The sequence below is a fragment of the Camelus dromedarius genome, chromosome 8 (assembly GCF_036321535.1).
Source record: "Camelus dromedarius isolate mCamDro1 chromosome 8, mCamDro1.pat, whole genome shotgun sequence".
NCBI classification, from domain to species: domain Eukaryota; kingdom Metazoa; phylum Chordata; class Mammalia; order Artiodactyla; family Camelidae; genus Camelus; species Camelus dromedarius.
In genome coordinates this window covers 70,417,103-70,438,164 of record NC_087443.1, presented here as the reverse complement: position 1 = coordinate 70,438,164, position 21,062 = coordinate 70,417,103, and the positions used below count along the sequence as shown (strand labels likewise).

General features: G+C 43.7%; 1 protein-coding gene across 3 annotated transcripts in view; it reads left to right on the top strand.

Moving 5' to 3' along the window:
- GFRA1 (GDNF family receptor alpha 1) overlaps window positions 1-21,062 on the top strand; it is a 197,492-nt gene that overhangs the window by 38,740 nt on the left and 137,690 nt on the right. For 2 of the 3 annotated variants that reach the window (XM_031461830.2, XM_031461829.2), the window contains exon 5: window positions 17,690-17,704. The exons of the other annotated variant lie outside the window; for it this stretch is intronic. In XM_031461830.2, coding sequence (XP_031317690.1) covers window positions 17,690-17,704 — 15 coding nt within the window. The remainder of the gene's footprint in view (window positions 1-17,689; window positions 17,705-21,062) is intronic. 3 annotated transcript variants of the gene reach the window in all.

Here is a 21,062-nt window from a genome sequence, read left to right as displayed (position 1 = left end):
AACCAGTGCGTTAGTTTTCTATTGCTGCTCTGACAAATGACTCCAAACTCAGTGGCTTAACTAACACAAGTTGTTATCTTACAGTTCTGTAGGTCAGAAGTCTAGTATGGGTCTTCCTGGAATGAAGTCAAGGTGTTAACAGGCTGTGTTCTTTCTGGAGACTTGCCTTTTCCAACTTCTACAGGCCACCTGCATTTCTTGGCTCATGGCTCCCTTCCTCCATCTTCAAATTCAGCATCATGGCATCTCTCTGACCCTTCTTCTGTCTGAACATCTCTCTAGGGAAAGGTTCTTTGCTTTTTTAGGGATTCATGTGGTTACATTGTACCCACCCAGGTAATCCTGGATAATCTCCTCATCTCAAGACCCTTACTTTAATCACATCTGCAAAGTCCCTTTTGCTGTGGAAGACAAGATAGCACACATTCCAGGGATTAGAACGTGTGTGTCTTTGGGGGGTGGTTATTGTGCTCAGCATGCTCAGAGACGGGGAAGGGATTTGTGCCCCTTGCCATCCTTTGGAGCCATCCTGGCTTCCTAGGGGTCCCTAGCTGGAGATAACTGAAGTGCCTTTAAACAAAGGACTCCAGACTTCCAGTGGCCTGCAATGACATTTCCATCATAATTCCCTTAACTTTCCAAATCACACCACCCAGGATTTTTGAAGGCAGCCAACTGCTTACTGACTACCAGGCCTGGGAGATAATGGGAGTGGTGGGAGGAGACTGGTTAATGAGGGCTTTGATTACCCAGGCCCTGAAATAGGCCATCTAGAAGTAGCCATATTACAGCCAGTTCTTTTGAAACTCAAAGTCAGGTACATTTTGTAACAACTGCTGTAATTGGAGACGTCTCAAGCCACAGACCAGCTCCAGAAATGAGCTTTGTTCTTTACAACACACTTTGCCCCCAACACAGGCCCTTTAAAATAACTTGATAGGCACTTGCTAAGGAACATCCTAGAGGGCAGAGAGTGTGTTGTATTTATCTGTGTATGTGCCCAGTGCTGGGCACGGGGCATGGCCTGCCCTGGAGGCTAGAACGAACATGGTACCCAGGGTGCTGTCCCACTTGTGAGTGTGTGGAAGAAACGGGTCTAAGTTCACAGGACACGGGAATAAGCACTGTGTTCCCCACCTCTACCCATTGCACGCCCAGAAGAGATTAAGGGCCTTGAGACAGTCTGTCTCTGCTTCCACAGTGCACAGAACAGGGGCGATAAAGCCAGTGAAGCCATCTTCCATTTCAGTTTACTGGAGATTCTGAACAGAAGGAGGGGCAGGAATTTAAGAGCTTCTCAACTGAGGAGGCAGGATTCTAGTTCATATGTCTTTTTAAAAAAGTCACTCTAACTTTCTATTCCTGTAGCACGCAGCAAGGAGTAGTGTTTGTGGGATGAAAGGATGACAGTAGAGTTCAGCGCTTATGAAAGGCATGAGCTTTGGAATCAGGCAGTCCCAGGTTGGAATCATGGCTGTGCCACTTATCAGGACAGTAACTCTGGATGTTACTTCACCTCCAAACCTGTTCTCTTGACTCCAGGGAGCGGGAAATGAAAGGGCCTGGTGCCACAGTTCTTCAGGCATTGATTGGGTGAAGAAGAAGCAATGAGATGCATTGTCTGGGGTCTGGGCTCTGCTACTCTGTGATGACATCTTTATCATCAGAGCCTGCCACGTCGGAGGCCCATTTCTGTGTCTTCTCTTGGGGCATAGACATACCTCTGGATTTCTTATAAAGTTTCAGCAGAGCCTGGAGTTCCAAGCTCGCCTCTGCCTCACAGGCCCAGTTCTTATCACCCTGGGCATGTGGATCAAAGAGGAATTCGAAGAAGGAGGAGCAAAAAGCTCTCTAAACAATTCAGGGTTCACAAGTGAGGGGTGAGGGGGGAAACCCTCACAGATGACACGCAAAGCCCCTTTTAGATGAAACTCCTTTCAGAAGACATTTTTCTTTCCGTGAATAGCGGTCTGTCATCTCAGTCTGATCTTTAATCATTTTCAAAAGGCAGCTCTTCTGATCGTGAGTCGTAAAGAGTTCAGATGAAGTTTTCTGGGCCTGCCTTATTTGGGAAACATTTATGCTTTGTCAAGACTCGGGCACGCCAATATTTAAAAGGCTCAGCCGAGCATCTTCATCCCTAGTCCAGGGGGCCAATTGGCAGAGGTCAGCAAACAAGGAACCTTTTGTGCCTGAGTAATTGCAGAGCAGCGGGCATTTTATAACTGCTGAGTGGACTTCAGCATTAATTACCATTTAGAAGTCTGCATAAGATAATCCGCCAGAACACCGGGGGTCAGGAAAGTTTCAATGACTATCTATCTTTAAAAACCGAAACCAGCACTACCCGGTAGAAAGAGGGTGTGTACTACAGATGTAATTTAAAATTTCCTAGTACCGCATTCAAAAACTTAAAAAAGCACAGGCGAAATTCATTTTAACATTTAATCTCACCCAGTTTATCCAAAATATCATTTCAGTGTGTGATTCAACGTAAACAATAGTTAATGAGCCATTTTACTTTTCTCGCTGACCGAGCCTTTGAAATTCAGGGTCTATTTTATACTCTCAGTTCAGACTCCCCAAGTTCAAGTGCTCGGTAGCCACGTGTGGCTAGGTGTAGCCTGAAGCACCAGGTGGCGAGCCCTGAGAAGAAGGGCTGCTGTCTTTCGTCTGTGCACAGCTTTCTCGGTGCCCAGCGTGGTACCCAGTACCCGAATGTGGTTCTTTAGATGTGTTCGTAGGATGAAGGGCAGGATGCAGGTATGAGGCTGGCTTGCCCCACTGTCCTCCAGGGAAGCAGAGGTTGACACTGCCAGTCATTAGAAATGTAGTCACAACCCAGGACTCTTTTTTTTTTTTTTTTAAATACCTCACATGCCATACAATACACTCACTTTAAGTGTAAAGTTCAGGGGTTTTTATACATTCAGAGAGTTGTGCATCTATCGGACAGTCGATTTTAGAACATTGTCATTATTCAAGAAGAAACCCGGCACCCCTTAGCTGTCATCACTCCCAATCCCCTCATTCATTCTAGCCCTAGGCAACTATTTATTTCCTGTCTCTAAATCTGCCTATTCTGGACATTTCATATGAATGAAGCTACACACTGTATGGTCCCTTGTGACTGACTTCTTTCACTTAGTGTAATGTTTTCAAGATTTATCCCTATTGTAACTTCATTTCTTCTTATTGCTGAATTATATCCCATTGTAAGGATAGACTACATTTTATTTATGTTTACCAGCTGATGGCCATTTGAATTGTTTCCACTCTTTTGTCCATCATGAGTAACGCTGCTTTGAACATTTGTGTACAGGTTTTTGTGTGGGACATATGTTTTCTTAGGAATGGAATGGCTGGATCATATTGTAAAACTCTGTTTAACCGTTGGAGGACCTCCCAGACTGTTTTCCAAAGTGGCTACACCATGTTACATCCCCCTGGCAGTCTTCCAGCTTCTCCAGATCTTCGCCAACAGTTGTATTATCTTCTTTTTTTTTAATTGAAGTGTAGTCAGTTACAATGTGTCAATTTCTGATGTACAGTGTAATGTTTCAGTCAGACATATACATACATATATTTGTTTCCATATTCTTTTTCATTATATGTTACTAAAAGATATTGAATATAGTTCCCTGTGCTATATAGAAGAAATTTTTTTTAATCTATTTTATATGTAGTAGTTAATAATTGCAAATCTCGAACTCCCAATTTATCCCTTCCCAGTGGTGTGAGGTGGTAATCTCACTGTGGTTTTGATTTGCATTTCCCTGGTGCCTAATGATGTTGAGCATCTTTCCATGTGCTTATGGGCCATCTATGTATCTTCTTTGGAGAAATATTAATTTGGATTCTTTGCCCATTTTTAAATTGGGTGATTTGTCCTTATTTCTGAGTCGTCATTCTTCTTTATACAGTCAGGATACAAGTGCTTTATCAATACATGATTTGCAACTGTTTTCTGTAATTCTGCTGGCTGTCTTTTCACTTCCTTAGTGGTGCCCTCTGAGGCACAAAAGTTTTTAATTTTGAAGATGTTCACTTTATCTATGTTTTCTTTCACTGCTTGTGCTTTTGATGTCATGTTGAGAAACTGCTGCCGAATCCAAAGTCACAAAAGTTTATACCCATGTTACCTTTTAAGAGTTTTACAGTTTTATCTCTCTGATCCATTTTGAGTTAATTTTTGAATATGTTATGATATAAGGTTCCAGTTTAGTTCTTTTGCATGTAGGTATTGAGATGCTCCAGCACTATTCGTGGAGAAGATTATTTTCCCCCATTAAATTGTCTGGTCAAAATTCAATTGATCATAAATATGAGGGTTCTTTTTCCTGACTCTTAATTCTGTTCTGTTGATCCATATGTCCAGCCTGTATACCCGTTACTACACTGTCTGGATTACTGTAGCTTTGTAGTAAGCTTTGAAGATTAAGATTCCATATGCATTTTAGGATCAGCTTGCTGATATCTGAAAAGAAAGTTGAAATTTTCATGAGACTGTGTTGAATCTGTGGATCAGTTTGGGGAGTGTTGCTGTTTTTTTTTTTCACCGTAGATTAATTTGCCTGTTCTAGAATTTCATATTAATGAAGCTACACAGTATGTACTCTTTTGCATAAGGACTCTTCCACTCGGCCCAATAGTAATGATATTCACTCATTATTATTATTGTATACTGTATATTATTCCTCTTTCTGTTCTTTTATATCGTTGGGTAGTGTTCTATTGGATGAACACGCTGTACTTATGTTTGTTTATCCATTCTTCTGTTAATGGACACCTGGGTTATTTCTAACTGCTGTGAACATTCATGTGCAAGTCATTTTTGTGGATATATGATTTCATTTCTCTTGAATGAAGACCTAGAAGCAGAATTACAGGATCATGGTGTAGGTATATTTTTAGTTTTATAAGAAATTGCTAGACCTTTTCCCAAAGCAGTGCCATTTTATACTTCTCCTAACAGTGAATGAGGGGTTTAGTGGCTATTTATCCTCACCAGCATTTGATGTCTTGAGTCTTTTGAATGTTAGCCATTCTGGTGAGTGTATAGATATATATTATTGTGGCTTTAATTTGCAGTTTCCTTATGACAAGTGATGTTGGGCACTGTTCATGTGCTTATTGGTCATTTGTGTATCTTGCTTTGTGAAGTATCTGTTCAGATATTTTGCCCATTTAGAAAGTTGGGTTGTTTGTCTTCCTGTTAGTGATTTGAAGGAGTTCTTTACATATTATGGATATCAGGCCTTTGTTAGATACAGATTTTGTGAATATTTTCTCCCCAAAATGTCTTATTGATTCATTTTCTTAATGGTGTTCTTTATTGAGTGGAGTTTTTAATTTTGATGAAGTTTAACTTATTTTTTTCTAGTATTGCTATTGCTTTCAGTACTAAGAAAACTTTACCTACTCCTAAGTCCTCCTATTTTGTTATTTTTTTTTCTAGAAACATTATAGTTTTAGCATTTGTCTATAGGTCTATGACCTATTTTGAATTAATTTTTGTGTGTGCTGTGACATAGGAGTCTAAGCTTGTTTTTCTCTGTATGGATGTTCCAGGACCATTTATTGAAGAGACTTGCTTTTCCCCATTGGATTGCTTTGGATCCTTTCTCAAAAATCAAATGATTGTAAAACTGCAGATCTGTTTCTGGACTTTGTATTCTGCTCCATGGATCTGCTTATCTGTCCCAATACCAGTAACACTCTATCTTGATTACTGTAACTTTATTACATGTCTTGAAGTCAAATAGTGTCAGTCCTCTGACTTCACTCTTCTTTTTCAAGATTACTTTGACTATTCCACATTCTTACATTTCTTATAAATTTGAGAATTGGCCTATCATTTCCTACAAAAAGTCTGGTAGAAATACCGTTGGGATTGTGTTGAATCTATAGATCAGTTTGGGGAGAACATGTATGTTAATAATATTGAGTCTTCCAGTCTGTGAATACAGCATGCATCTCCATCTGTTTATGTCTCCTTTGATTTCCCATGAGCTGGTTTTATTTTTCCTGACTCACTTGTCTTGCTTCTCCCTTTCCTCTCATTTCCACCCTTTGGGTTCTAAGGGGAGATGTGACGAGGAGGTGCCCTACAGTCAGGTTGCCTGTGGGATCTTTGGCAAATTAACCTTACTGGTAAGATAGGGACGAGAATTAACCTTACTGGTAAGATAGGGATGAGAATGACACTAATTTCGTTGAGTTTGGGGGAGCATTATGTGAGATATGTAAGTAAAGCCCTTTCACGTGAGGGCCCCATGAATGGTGGCTTGTTTAGGACTGCCCTTCAGGGTCCGGCTTGGAGTCTACCTGGTCCGTGAAGACTGCTCAGAGCCCCATCCTTGAAATGTCTCTTTTCCTCACTGCTGGTTTCTTCTCGGTGTAGAATGTAGCACTTTTTCCTTGAGCATGTCTGACTCTCCTCATCATTAAAGGCTCTTTGACTGTAAGTTCTGGATTTTAGCTTCTTTTGGGTCCATTAATTACTCATTATAGTGTATCAGCTCCAGTGGACTCTAAAAAAGTGTCAAGAATTTTACACTTATTTTTTGAGTGTGATCACATCCACTCTCTTTATTTTTTCCTTGAAGAAGTAGTTAAGGCAGACTTTATTCTCAATTACAGATGAGGAAACTGAGGTACCCCAAGAGAAGCTTAGCCACAAGCCATAACCATTTAGGGACAGAGCTAGAACAGACCCCAGCTTTCTGGACTTGGAGAAAAATAACTATGATGTTTTATATTTATATAATATATAATTTCTCAAGCTCCATAGATGCCAGAATCCCTTTTTTCAGGGCAAGCCAGCTACACAAATCCTTTATGAAAATGACATTTACATTTCACGACTATGTTGAGCCAGTGAGTAATGTCATACAGGTTTAAAATTCCCTTAAATGAAGGTCCCCTTCTCTTTTTGAAAGGGTGCTCAGCGGGGTATGATCTGTGGTAACCACATTTACTACTTGCTGACTCTTCTTCACAAGGATGGACATTTACAGCTACAGGGGTGTCCTTTCTCTGCCCGTCTGAAACGCCTGGCTCCGTTACAGAAGAGCTCAGCCTAGTGGGAGGTCCTGCCCCCCACAGCCATGATGTGGGACGATGGAGAGGGAGGAGCCACATTAGCTACTGAGCCTATGAGTGGGTGACTTTAAAAAATGTACTGCCCTCCAGAAGGAGGACCTGTGCTCTGACAGATTCATGATGTATCTGTAGTTCCCCTTTAATTACTTGCTCCCAGCTACCTCTGACAAGTGCTAGCACTTACGTGACAGAGAGTGTGGGGTAATACTTCTAGGGTTTACTGTTTGTTCGTGTGGTAAACATTGATCCTGCTTCCAAGAGGACACATATGACTAGGAGAGAATGAAAGCTCCATTACTCAAGGTGTTTTCTCATCTCTTTCCCCTCAGCTGCATTATTCTGAGCTGGAGGCTGGGGGGCGGGGATTGAGGTAGACTCTGATATTTTACTAGAGTCTGATTTTTCGGTTTTAGAATCCATGTGAGAACATTTCATTCATCACAACAAGCATAGTGGCCAGGGTGCCAAAGAATTTTGTTGGTCTTAATGATATCCTGAAACTTAATCTCTCCCAAGTCTCTGTCCAAATTACCCACTTCCATTATGCGCCTTCTGTGTGTCAGGACTGTGTCGGGTCTTTAGGGCCTGATACCCTTTAATCCTCACAACAGCCTCTGCCACTCCCACCGTATCAGATGGAGCCTTAGAGAGCATCTGACTTTGCCAGTTGGAGAGCCAGGATCAAAACCCAAGTGCTCTGACTCCAGAGCCCGCGTGTGCATTGCCTCTTACCCTGCTTCCTTTCTTCCCACCACCTCCCACACCCTCCTTTTCATGAGTCCTAGTGGGATGACAGCCGGATCGGGGCAGCTGCACAGATCTTTGTAGCTCCTCCACGTGTCCTTGTTCTGTATTGTTCTCCCTTTCCTTACCCTCTTCTTGAAATCCTCATCTTTTCATCCACCTCTCCATCCTTTCCCCATGCCTTACTTTGCCTTAGCTGTTGCCATAAATCTACTGAAATAGTTGCATTTTTTTTTTGATAAAAAGAGAATTGGTAAAGTTTTTAAAAAGTAAAGGCATAGCTAGGTAGTTTCTGCAGTTGGACCCCAAATTCACAGATAATAACAGTACAGAGAAAGTGTGGTAGGAGTTGTAGACATAGAAGGGTTATGATGAAAAATATTGTGGGCGTGGCTCAAGTTAACGCTCTTGGAGGGTTTTGGACAGAATGGGGTATTTTTGCTTGTTCATCCTTCCACGCATCTACTGATTGTCCATTCGTTGAGAAACAGTAGAGCTTACTGGCTAAGGGTTTGTTTTGGGCTCTGAAGCCAGACTGCTTGGGTTGAATCCCAGATTACTAGCTTCCCTGTGACCTTTGGCAACTTCAGTTAACCTCTTTGAGCCTCTGCTTCCTTCTCTAAGATAATGATAACTACCTCATAGGGTGATTGAGAGGATTAAGGCTGTGTATATAATGCACTTAATACAGTGCCTGGTATGCGGGAGGCTCTGAAAACGTATTAGTTATTATTAATATTAAAATGTGCCTGCTGTGCTGTAATATTCTACCCTGGACTTTAGGACTACAGTGGAAAAGACATCCCTGACATTACGATGCTTTCAGCTTAGTTGGAAAGAAAATTTTAAGTGTGTATCTGTGCCTAGAGGAGACTGTGCAGGTAATGTGGGAGCATAGAGCAGGGGGTCCTAATGAAAGATCCTGGTCATGTTCACCAGAGAACTTTAGAGCTGGAAAGGATGGCAAAGATTTTCTAGTCAAACCTTCTTTGGAACCTAGAGAGCTTAAATGATTTGTCCCACTTATTCAGGGGATTTATAGAAGGGCCAGGACAGAACCTGTACCTCCTAAAACTGAGATCAGGTCAGAGCTAATCACATGGCCAAACCTCCTCCTTGAAGATTTCAGCCAATTTTCTGAAACATATTTATACCCAAATCATTCTCATCAACAGTGCTTGGTGTTGGGGGCAGCTTCTCCGAACCCAGACTTTAATGGTCTCCGGCTCCTGGGAGCTCTCCTGGCAGTAATTTGTGCCAAGCCATCAGAATAGTGATGACGGCCATTGTCTTATGTTTACTTTAAAGTCGTCCATCCTGGTAATGATCACCTGGCAAAGAGAGAGATTTATCCTGCTGGACATTTCTAAGTATCCAGTTTGAATTTAGGAGACTGGGTTACCAATCTGATTAGCACCTGGATCTCACAGACCTGCGTGAGGAACACATACGTGGTAAAACTAATCAGTTGACTTTAAAATGGAGATGGAAGAGCATCTCTTGGGAGGTGTATGTGGGTTGGGGGAGGTGGGTAGAAATTGATTCAAGGAACTATCACCTTAAAAGTTTCAGATGGTTTATAATTTACCCGTAATGCGAAAAATACTTTACCCCCGAGATAATATCTTGGGATAAATTTGAAATCACCAGCCATATTATGGATCTGTTTGTGGATGGATGTGCATGGTAGGGAATGAAATTTTCTTCTGTGAATGTAACTTGGTGTGAATAGAATGACAAGTAAGCTCTATGCAATAAAGCCCATTTGATACAATGTCTGTAATTTTAAACCTAAAACCATCATGTTTAAGAACTGTAAGGGACATGAGAGACCATCCGGTACAAATCACTTTGCAGATGGAGGAACTGAATCCCAGAGAAGATGAATGGCTTTGCCTACCGTGGGAACTAGAATCCAGATATTTAAACTATTGAGTTTGGAGACTCTAGAAGATAAGACTAGATATCCACAGGCTCACTTTCAGTGTTTTTACCTAGTGGTTTTATGGTGTTGCTAATGATAGCTGTAACTGACTTCTGGAGATGAACCAATTCTTCAGCCCTTTGTATCTGTGGACGCTTAATAGAAATATTTTCTGTGACTCCTAATTAATACTCATATAAGTGTAGCGAAATTAGAACAATATTGTTTGTTAACCTCTTCTTTTGTTTGAGCTATTAATGTGGCTTCTTATGATTTCTCAGTTAGCTGATTTAAAAGAATTCAGAGAAAAGTCATGTATGCTGTTCTTTCCAACGAAAAACTCTGGTTGCTAGAGGGATTGAGCCTAATATAGTTTCGTATCACAGAGGTTTTAATAATGCAGTCTAAAGTATTTGTACATGAATTCATTAAGCCCAGATTAGGCTTATTATAATTACTCAAAAAGTAATTCAATTTAAGAGAAAACATTTTAAATGGATATAAAATACACTGTTAGCTGGGAAGCCATACTGTTCTACTTTATCAGCCCCATAAAGTACTAGCAGATTTGAACATAACTTTCACAGTATACAGAATGCAATCATAAAAAGTATTATTCCTAAATCTATGTTTTTATGTTCTTTCAGTAGTTAAGAGCTTTATCCTTCTGTGCTAGGAATGAGATATACTCGGGATAGAATGTCATAAAAGTGCTAGGGACTTACTGGTTCACATCCCTCGCACTGCCTTCCCTAGTCAGTGTAGGCCGATGGGTCACAAGCACCCGGCCTAAGATTGATGTCGGTAGCACATCCCCTTGAAAATGGATCAGGAAGATACTTCGGGACTTAAAAACATTTTTTTTTCCTACTCACAAATAAAAGATACTTACTGAGTGCCACGTGCCTTCAGAGGTCCAGCAGTGACAGGTGAAGTACTGGTCTTCATTTCTCACGTGTTAAGAGGTGAGAGAGGCCAGAAGCAAGGAAACGAGTAGAACTTTCCCTGGCCCACATCCAAAATAGGACAGAGGAGGAAAAGGAGAGCGAGCTACAGGCAGACCCACGCTGAAGGGCAGGTTAGTATTTGGCATGGAGGGCTGGAGGCCTTCCTGTTAGTCCTTAATGACCAAGGCTCCCCAGGCCTGTGCAGTTGGAGCTGCCCAGTGTGCCCGGGGGAAGCAGGCGGGGCGTGGAGATTATTAGCTGTGTGGCCTCGCGGCTGCCTGAGCTGTCTGAGCTGTCTGGCTTTGGAGACACAGAAAACTAATCACAGCCCCCGTGTGGTGCCGTTGAGGCCAAGTCTGGAGGAGCCCTCACTCTGGCTGGACTCCAAGAGAGCACAGACCTGCACCCAGACAGGAAGGAAGGGGTTCCACTTAAGTGGTCTGTTGTGTTCAAACTTTCACGAATTTATTTAATGGAGCAGTGGAACCCTTTCCTCAGGCAAACTCTTCATAGAACCCCACTCTACGGGGCAGAGTAGTTCTCAGTTCAGCTGCCCCCTGGTGGTCCTAAACTCTTCTGAACCCTAGGCCTCCAGTGATCACACCCCAGGGTAGGGATGGGTGAGCCCCTTACATGGTGGCCTTGAGAAACAGTGACCTGTCCCGAGAAGACAGGCAATGCCAGAGGGGTGAGTGATGCTGAAAATGAAGGCAAGGCTCTGGGTTTCTGGAACTTCTGGGTTCTGATCACAACCCTTTAGATCTTTGGTGATAAGATGTCATCAGACCTCTGTCTTAAAAGTTAAAAATAATTCATTCATCAGATAATATTTGAGAATTGTTTTAGAGTTTCTTAATGACATGTAGGTATACGATGACCAGAAGGAACGAAAACAATCATTTAATTGGCATGGATTGTCCTCTTATGATGTTTTAAATCCAAGTCACAAATTTTCAAATAGTAGGCAATCGATAAGTGTTTGTTGATGAATAATACTACAATTTATAGAAGTCTTTCTGAATATTCGTTATGGTGCACTCATGTACTTTACCTCATTTAATCTCTAGCAATTTATGCGGTAGCACAAAAATTTGCCATTTTTATTATTGGCACTTTGCTGACGGGAAAAGCAAGGCTTGGGGAAGTTAAGTAATTTACCTAAGATCACACAGTGAGACGTGGGATCTGCTCTGACTTCAGGACCTGAGCTCTTTGCTCTCCTGATCTGTTGCTTATTATTATAACATTAACGTTCACCTATTGAGCACGTACCATAAACCAGCTACCGAGTTAGAAGTGCTCTGCATAGTATGATCTGAGTCATCCTCATGAATTTGGAAAGAAGTTTTCTGATCCTCATTTTATAAATGTAGACATTGAGATCTGAAGAGGTTAAGTAGTTGCTTGAGATGGCTCAGATGGTGAACTGGCAAGACGTTGAACCTCGTATTATGTGACTCTGACGTCCATGTGCTGCATGCTGATTAAATTATCTCACTCGACCCTCCTGATAGCCCCATGGTAGGGAGAAGGCTTAGCTCTACCACCCCTGTGTTCTAGATGAGAACACAGGCTACAAGATGTTTCACCCTGGGTTTCCACCTGGCGGGGGCCTGGGACCTGATCCTAGGTCATGGGCTCCAGTGGCCATGATCGTGTGGTGACACGCTTGTACTTGGGAGAGAAGGAGTTAGCCCTACCCTCCTTGGGAAGGCCGCCTGCCATTTTGGACCTAGGTTTCCTCAATTTGAAGCAAAACTACCATGGAGAGCTGGGGAGGCTTTGGCGAATCCCACTTTTCAACCTAGGAAAGAAAGAATTCACTTCACACACGGAGATTTGTGGAAGGCCACAGGCTTAAGTCTAGAAACTCTTGATATCTATGCCTAGAGCTTGCCCGTTTTTGAGATTTGGTGAGTGGGCCGGTCAGCTGATCTTGAAATTGCCCTTGGTTAATGGTGAACTTGATCCCATTCAAAGAGGCAGCATTCAGTCCAGCTGCTTCATACATCCCTTCTTTTGTCACTGGTTAGTTAGGTCCTAGTGACATTTCCAGCGCGTTCCTGTAACAGCCCTTGTACTTGAAAGAGAATTTTCTTTCTGTAGCTCAAACCACAGGAGGACTCGCAAGACAGCTATCTCCCCAGGTGAGACTTCTTAAATGGGAGTTAAGTGCATGCATTTTCAAGAAACTAAACTCCCCCTCATATATAATTTAACCTAGAAAAGAAAGCAAAATTGAGAGAGTGGTATGATTACATTGTGTGAAGACTCGTAACTGTACCTCCCCCAGTCTCATGGAAGCCACGCACGCTTTCACTGTTTGGCTTGTCTCTAACGCTGTGGGGTGTGGGCTAAATGTGATATTGTAATAATACTGCGGGTTTCTCTAACCATAGTTTTGGGCTGTGGATTGAAATAGTGAATTACTCCTAGCAGACTGAATGGGCAGTCAGACTGCCAGCCAGTTCTCCTCATAAAACAAAGCAATAGATAAATAAAGGAGAGCCAACTCACTTAACCCGCATGACTCTGTGCGCCGCTAATTATTAACCCAGGCTCAAGAGAAGGGTTCACCCCGAGTGGAGTTAAATCATTTTTAATAGAGGTAAACACTAGCCATGTGGATGAGTAGCACTCAAGAAAGTTTTTAATCAGCAATGTTTAAGAATCACCCTACCTAATTGCCATAACTTATTAATAATAATAAATAATCTAGTCTTTTTATGGTCCTTGTCTCTGGAGGACTCAGTGCATTAAAGATCTCTGGGGTGTGAATCTCTCAGTTGCTATGGGGGAGGTGGGCAAGCATCGTTGATGCTCATTCGTAACAGAAGAAATTGGACGTCGAGGCTAAGAAAGGCAAGTCTGAGTCTTTCTCGTTTTCTTCTTCCCACTTCTGAATCACCAGTTTATAATGCCCTTTCATCTATCTAGAGGACCAGAATGGCTCCAGGGGGCGGGGGTGGGGCCTGAGAACAGGCTTTCTTTGTTCACATGAATGATTGGGGTTGAGGTTTCTCTCCCTTGGGAAGTGAATATGAGCAGAGCTTTGTCTGAAGGAGTTCATTTCCTCTGCACAAGTGTCCCTGGTGTCCCTGGGGCTCAACCTGACTGTGGCCAGGGTGAGCGCTGGCAACTCCCAGCTCTGTACTTGTGTGGATTTCCAGTTCCTGGGAGAGCAGAGAAGATGGCGCCAAGACTCACTCTCAGAGTCATTCTCCACAGCAGCAGGAGCGGGGAATGGGGAAATGTTTGTGTAAATCATCTGGCTTAACCTTCCCAGCACCATGGCGTGTGTATTAAAATATCTCCAGGTCCGCGAGGAAGAAACTCAGGCTCAGATAATGTAAGTGATTGACTCCCAAACAATTTTTAGTGGTTGGTTAGACTGGAAGGAGATGATTGCATTCAAATTTGAGGCCATTTGATTTTTATAAGTTGACTAGTCCCTACAGATTGAGAGCTGATGGTAGTGGACAGAAACTCCAGAATAGGAGATAAGGGTATTTCTTATCTTTACATTTATGTCTTCTGAGGTCTTGGTGGGGAGAGGCTGGGTGAAATGTTGCCAGACAGCAAAGAATCCACTCCTCACTTAATTTCCATTCTTCTGTCCATGAATCATTCGAGCCTGAGCCTGGATGGCTGCTTCAGTCTGGAAAAGTGGAATTTTAAAGAAGGTACCCAAGCAGTAATTATTCAGAGCAAAGAGCTAAATAATGCTAAGAACAGAATGATTTATGCCATAGACTACAAAAGACATAAATTTAGAGTGTAAATTACAAGATAACTCATGCAAAATTGCTGCAATATTTATACTAGTGTTTATTAAAATTTACATTTGAATGAAAAGGTGCAAAATGTAAATGAAGCTGAAAAGAGGGTTTTAAAAATCTGAAATAGCTTCTATGAAAATCAGGACAGTTTTCTGTAATAGAGGAAACTAATAGTACTCCATACAGACTTGTCTGCTAACCCATGAAATGTACAGTGGAATTGGAAGGAATAAGGTCTCTTATTCCTGAACCCTGCCTAAATTTCCTCTCTCCCTGACCAGTAATGCTTTTCAGTGATTCAAATCAGTACTGAATTTTGAAGGAAGTACTCCCTGTCAAAAGCCATGGAGAGGTTGAGGATTCTGGATGGATGTCGAGACTGGATCCGTATTTGAAAGACTAATCTTATTTCACTGATGTTTTCAATGTTGGAAATTTTTGTCTGTATTCATTAGAGGAGAATGATAAATCTCTAATTTGTACTTGGCTAATAATAGGGATGAGCTTTTGTGCTTCATTGAGGTTAAATGAATCTCGTGTAGTCCTGGCTTAGCCTTTAAAGGGCGCCATGTGTGACTTTGGGAAAAATCTCTTACTTCCTTGGGACTCAGTCTCCCCATCTGTATAATAAGGGGGTTTGAGCAGATGAGTGCTAAGACAGACCTGCCCTCTGTCCTTCCCTCCTGTGTGGGATCCCACCATGCCAGGAAGTTAGGACCCACAAAGGCAATTAAGACACATAGCTCTTGTTCTCAGGGGCTCATGGGCTACATAAATAACTAATTATAACATGAGCTATAATTGCAACGTTACTCTAGGAGCACAGAGGCGGAAGGGGTGACTTCCCTCTCTGTAGGGATAGGCTGTGAGAAACTTCACTGTGGCTGTGACATTTGAAGGCGGAGGAGGAGGGCTCCTCCAGGTGTGCAGGCTGGTCAGAGGGTGAGTGGTTCAGACTGTGCTTTGCAGGCAGCAAATGCACGTGACTGCAGTATATTTAGGGAGCTGCACACGGTCCTTCTCTCAGTCTCTGGACAGTGTCAGGGTATAGGAGCTGAGTGGCATTCTGCACACTATGGTGTCAGAACTTGGGCCAGTGATGAATCACTGAGGTGAGAGAATAATGTGCAGCATGTATAAATTAGAGCAGAATTAAAGTTGTCCTGGGATGGCGCTATCACACATTTACATCCCGGTTGGCTTTCAGGAAAGGGTGGTGATTTAGACAACTCCCTGGGAGCTGTGAGCCTGCAGTCTGTCTCATTGGTACCAAAGCCGCTGGCTTGGGTATGCCCTGGGGAGCATGTGTATTGCATGTGAATGACAGTCCTCGTGGGGGTCACACGTGCCCCCGTGGAATGAAAACTACTCTCACAGGTATTCTCTCCTTGCAGTCTGTTTAACCCCAGGTGCATGTTTCATCCGTACCATTTGTGGGCCATTGTAACTTCAGAGGATCTGTTGTTTTAGTTGACAACTGACAGCAAATTTAGATATTGATCTGGTTCTTAGTTTTTAAGATACAGTTGATCAGTTTTAAATCCAGATTATAAATGTAAGGCTTTTTCATTGTTAACAATTAAAATCATACAGAAATACTTACATACGATTTAAAAAATAGCCCCAGATTCCATAACCTGAAGATAAATATTTCTATGACCATCATAGAAACACCTTTAGGTATTTCATTAGATGAAATTCCTAGCAGTGGCATCGTACGTCTAGGCATGTATATTTAACACTTCCATACATACTGTCAAACTATCTTCTGGAAGTTTCATACCTGTTTACAACCCCACGGGCAGGGCAAGAACTAGCTCACATTTGGGTGGTGCTGTCTGTTTCCTGCCAGTGCTGTCTTCCACACTTAAGTGGCTGAATGAGAAAGAACGAGCAGACAAAAATACTTTTGGGGCGACTGGGAGGCAGTAGAAGCAGGGTGAACCTGAATACATGGGCTGGATGTCACAAGTACCTGGCACGTGTGTTCTCCAGAAGATACGGATGCAATGCCACAACTCCTAATTGCCCGACGCTGAAAACACTCCAAATCTCCATCCACATTGGGATGGAGAAATAAATTACGGTATAATCACGCAATGAAGTACTATCCAGCAGTGAGAATGCACTATCTACTGCGTGCTACAGCGTGGTGACTCCCACGATCACTGCGGAGCAAAGAAGGCAGACAGAAAAAATTCGTACTGTGTCAGTCCATTTATATGAAGTTCAACAACGGGCAAAACGAATGTAAAGTGTTAGAAGTCACGCCAGTGGTTGTCCTTGGCGGGTGTCAGTAACTGCTTGTTCATTTACGCTTTTTGCTGAGATGCGTGTTCCCTGGTGCCAGACCTAGTGCTTGGCATACAGTCGCCTCTCAAATATTTGTTGAAAAAGAGTAATTAACATTTTTGTCACCTTTTAAGAGATTCTGACTTAGGACTGAATATGGAGATATGGTGTTACTAGTTGTGAGTTATAACGTGGAGAATTCATACCAATGTTGTGCTCATTATGATTGAAATACGGAACTTCAGCACACTTATAGGCCCTTCCTCTTCAGTGCACTCATAGGCCCTTCCTCTGTTTACCCTGTTATGTGCTATTGTTGCTGTGTTGTTATCGATAAACTGGTCAGGCAGCTTAGTCGTGGGTAGGGAGATGCTTTTTGGAATCGGAGACTTGGGTTCAATCCTAAGCCCATTGCTTATTCCTCTGTGGCCTTGGATGAGTCACTCAACCTTCCAGAGGTTCAGTTTCCAAACCATCTGTAAAGTGGAAATAATAATACAGCCCACTTTATAGGGTTGCTGTGAAAATAATAATAATATAAACATTAATGGTAACCGCCAAGTCTTACATGTTTACTGTGGCACCGATCTAAGCCTTTAAAACACAGGATGTAATTTGCTTTATCTTTCCAATGCTTTTGCCTGTTTGTGGTTTAGGGGACTGTAAGCCACTGAGTTAGTAAGCATCGAGCCAGGATATAAACCCAGGCAGTTCCCTTCCAGAGCTCAAGCTCTTTAACCACTGCCTTTGAGTAGAGGAAATATTGTACCGAGAGTGCTTAGCAAAGTCAGCATATGTGAGCTCTGATGATCACCACTGTCGTTTTCAACATGATGATTAATATTTTTTCTCCTCTCTCTCTCCCCTTCTTCTCCCCTGTTTTTCCTCCCTCCTGGCAGATGTTTTCCAGCAAGGTAAGCTCACTGCCTCCTGCCTACTTTTCCGCTGGCTGTGCTCTTTGGGGAAAGGGTATCATCTGTGTGCAGAGAGTTACGGGGCTTGCAGGCTCAGCGCATGTGTCCCGGGGGCTTTAGGAGGTTCCATGAGGATGAGGGCCTGCGGTGGCCTGAGGTGCCGTCTGCCTTCCTGGGCTTCTGATGTCCAGCCTCTCTGCTTCCTCTAGACCCTGCTTGGGGGTGGGGTGCAGACCAGACAGTTGGGGCAGGGGTACTGAGGAGAGGTTTATGGCTGGGAGCCTGTCTGAGGGCAGGGCTGCTGTGGGGCTGGTGAGGCCGGTGAGGAGTAGGTGTCTCTGGAGGGGAGTGGAGGCCCCCAGCCCCTCAGGGCTCCTGCATCAAGGCCAGGTGCTGCTTGGTCAGGGCTTCACAAGCCACCTCCACCCGGGGAGTTCTCTGCCAGGCAAAAGTGTCACTGTCCTGGAGATATGGGCGTGACCACATCTGGCTGGTCGCTTCGTGCCCCTCAACCCAGTGGTGCCTCACCACCCCTCCAGTTGGGCCTGTGACTGCAGAGAGCCCATCCAGGGTGCAGTGTCTTGTGTGTTTAGCCAGCAGGAGCTCACGTGTCCCGGGGAGCTGGCGAGGGAGCGCCTTCCTGAGACTGTGTCTTCCGGTGGGTGGTTCAGTCCCCACTGGGGATCCACAGCCATGTGCTCTGGGAGACTCATGGGCGTAGCCTTGTTGAACCTGCTGGATACCCATTAAGGGGGAAAATACCTCTTTCCCTTTCTGATCACAGTCTGAGGCTACCAGGTCAAACTGGCAGGACCTGACAGTTTATATTCAAGTTGGGAAATATGTCTGTGGCACACGTCTGCCACACCTTTCTTGAATTCCAGGCTGGCTTAGAATAAAAGAGACTGGTTTAAAAATACATCCAGGCATCCCATATATAGCTGCCAAATAATCTTACAGGCTCGATACTTTCCTGATGATTATTTCCCCCCAAACAGGCAGCGTGTTATGGAGAAGGTCTGTCTGCTGTCTCTACTAGAAGCACGGTTGTGGGTAACAATGAGGGGACTGTTGTGTTATCTTTTAAGAGTCTGGAGACCTAGACTTACTTTTATAAATAATTCATAAATCCCAGCAAGCCATAAGTAATAAGTTCCATTTGGCTAGAGACTAAGAAATGAGCAAAATTGAGAAGGTACCTTGGCTGTTGCCTGAATGCCGTCAGGGCCCCCGGCTACAGTTCATCTTCTTCCTTGACAAATTGGGGGTTCAGTGGGACTCTTTGAGAGGAGAATTTTTTTGTCTATGATCTTGAACGCCTGTGTCCCCTCCCCGGCCCCCAACACTGAATTACATTTTTCCTTGTGAGACATAAAATGCTCGAGTTTGGAAAGTCTTGCTGGAGCACGTGTAGCGAGGCCGCTGGAGGATGGGGAGAGGAAAGGTTTGTATCAGATCTGGCTTTTCTACCCACAACCATGAGCACGTGCAGTTGTTGGAGTCCGTGTAAAAAATGGCTTATCAGGCTATTTGTGTCAAATTTGCCTCCTTTTTAATCAGTCATGCCATTTGATTGATGGGATTTGCCTGTCAGTAACAGTGATATGCAGAGCAGGAGTTATAATCATCTGCAAATCACAGGCTATGGAGACTTACTAGCATCTTCCAGGGATGGAAGCTGCTGGCCACCCGTTGCCCTGCGACACGGTGGGCGGCAGCTCCCTCCTAAGATGTTACTAGGATCTCGGGTGGGGAGAGCTGAACTTGCTTTTGGGAACTTGCTTTGGCCTTACAGGACCATTTCACACAGAGAGGCACTCTCTGAAATGATGGCCCAGAACTCGCCAGCTGGTTCCCCCTCCTTACCTTTGCTTCTGGCCATTCTGCCTGTGAAATTCCCACTCAGTAAAATGTGACAGTAAGAAACATGCCAGTGACAGTAACATCAGACCAAGAGAAAAGGTTCTGTGTCTTACAGACAGAATCTAAAACATTGACTGCTCAACATCTTCTGGGGTTAAAACTCTGTTCCAGAATTGTGCCATTAACGTGAAACACGGTGGGGCCATGGGTAAACGGTAGAAAACCACATGGCTTCAGATGAACAGAAGCCACGGGGTAGTTTCTGAAGCCCATCCACACAGGACAGCTCTGAGCGGCTCTGGCACGACCACACCGTGGACATCCGGGCCCTGCTTGCTTTGCTTTGGCTTGCCCCAGGAGTCCCGGGCAGCTGGTGGGATGCTGCTTTGCAAATATGTCCTTCTGGCTGTGAGTGAGCGAGCGAGGCCCCTTTGCCCAGAGGAGTCCCTGTGTGTTTGGGCTGCTGTGCACTGTGGAGGCAGAAGAGGGAAGCAGGCTTGCAAGTTGCCAACATCAGACATTCTCAGAGGAAACCAAAGTTATTTCCTCTGGATTGCATTATCTTTTATTTCACTACAGATCAATCTTGTTACGGCAGATACAGCGCAGCAGCTCCTGCTCAGCCTTTCTCTGCTGTATCCGTGGTGTGGGCATGTGGGAGCGGATTTCTACCCTGTGCCATTTTAGAGCTCGTCTCGGTTCTTTCGTGTGTAAATGCCACTTGCTGTGGTTAGACTACAGGGCATGAGACTGTCAAGGACTGGTGGGTCCGCGCCTGGACCTTCTGTATGGACGGGGCCACGTTTTCAGGGAGCCTTAACTGACCCACATTCTCTGCTATCTGTAGAGCTCCCGAGCCATTGGATGGCTCTCAGGAATTCCGAAGTGCCACAGAATAGCTCTTCACAACATCACATGCGATTGAAAATGCTGTACGTGCACACGTGTCTCGAATCTCGAGTTTTAGACCAGTCGTTTAATAATGAAGTCAGGACCACACACACACGCACACACGCACACATGCACATACAGACACACACAGCTCATTTGAAATTGTTGAAGCACCCTTAAATGCTTATCCACAAGCTCAACCTTGATTCTGAAATCGAAAAGAAACCAAGAGAGTGGCTTGGAAGTGAGAGCATTACCACTCAGCTGGGTGTTTGAAAGCGTCACTGGGCACAGTTATAAAGATTTCACCATTGAGTTAATTCTCTGCTCAGTGAACTGAGGTCCCTTATAGACTCTGTGCCCGAGGAGACATAGCCTTTCCTCCTCCTTAGTTTTCACCCTGAGGTGGGATCTTGCTATTAGATTTTTCTTTCAGCTCAAGTAATTTTTGATACCTTTCAAACATAGTGCACTTGTTTATTTTGTAACTGGTCACCACGTGCCTGGCACTGTCTAGGTCTCAAGAATAAAGGCGTGACCAAGATGGCAAAGGCCCCCGTTCTCCTGGAACTCGTGGTTTAGATTGGAGACCATTTGGTGCCAA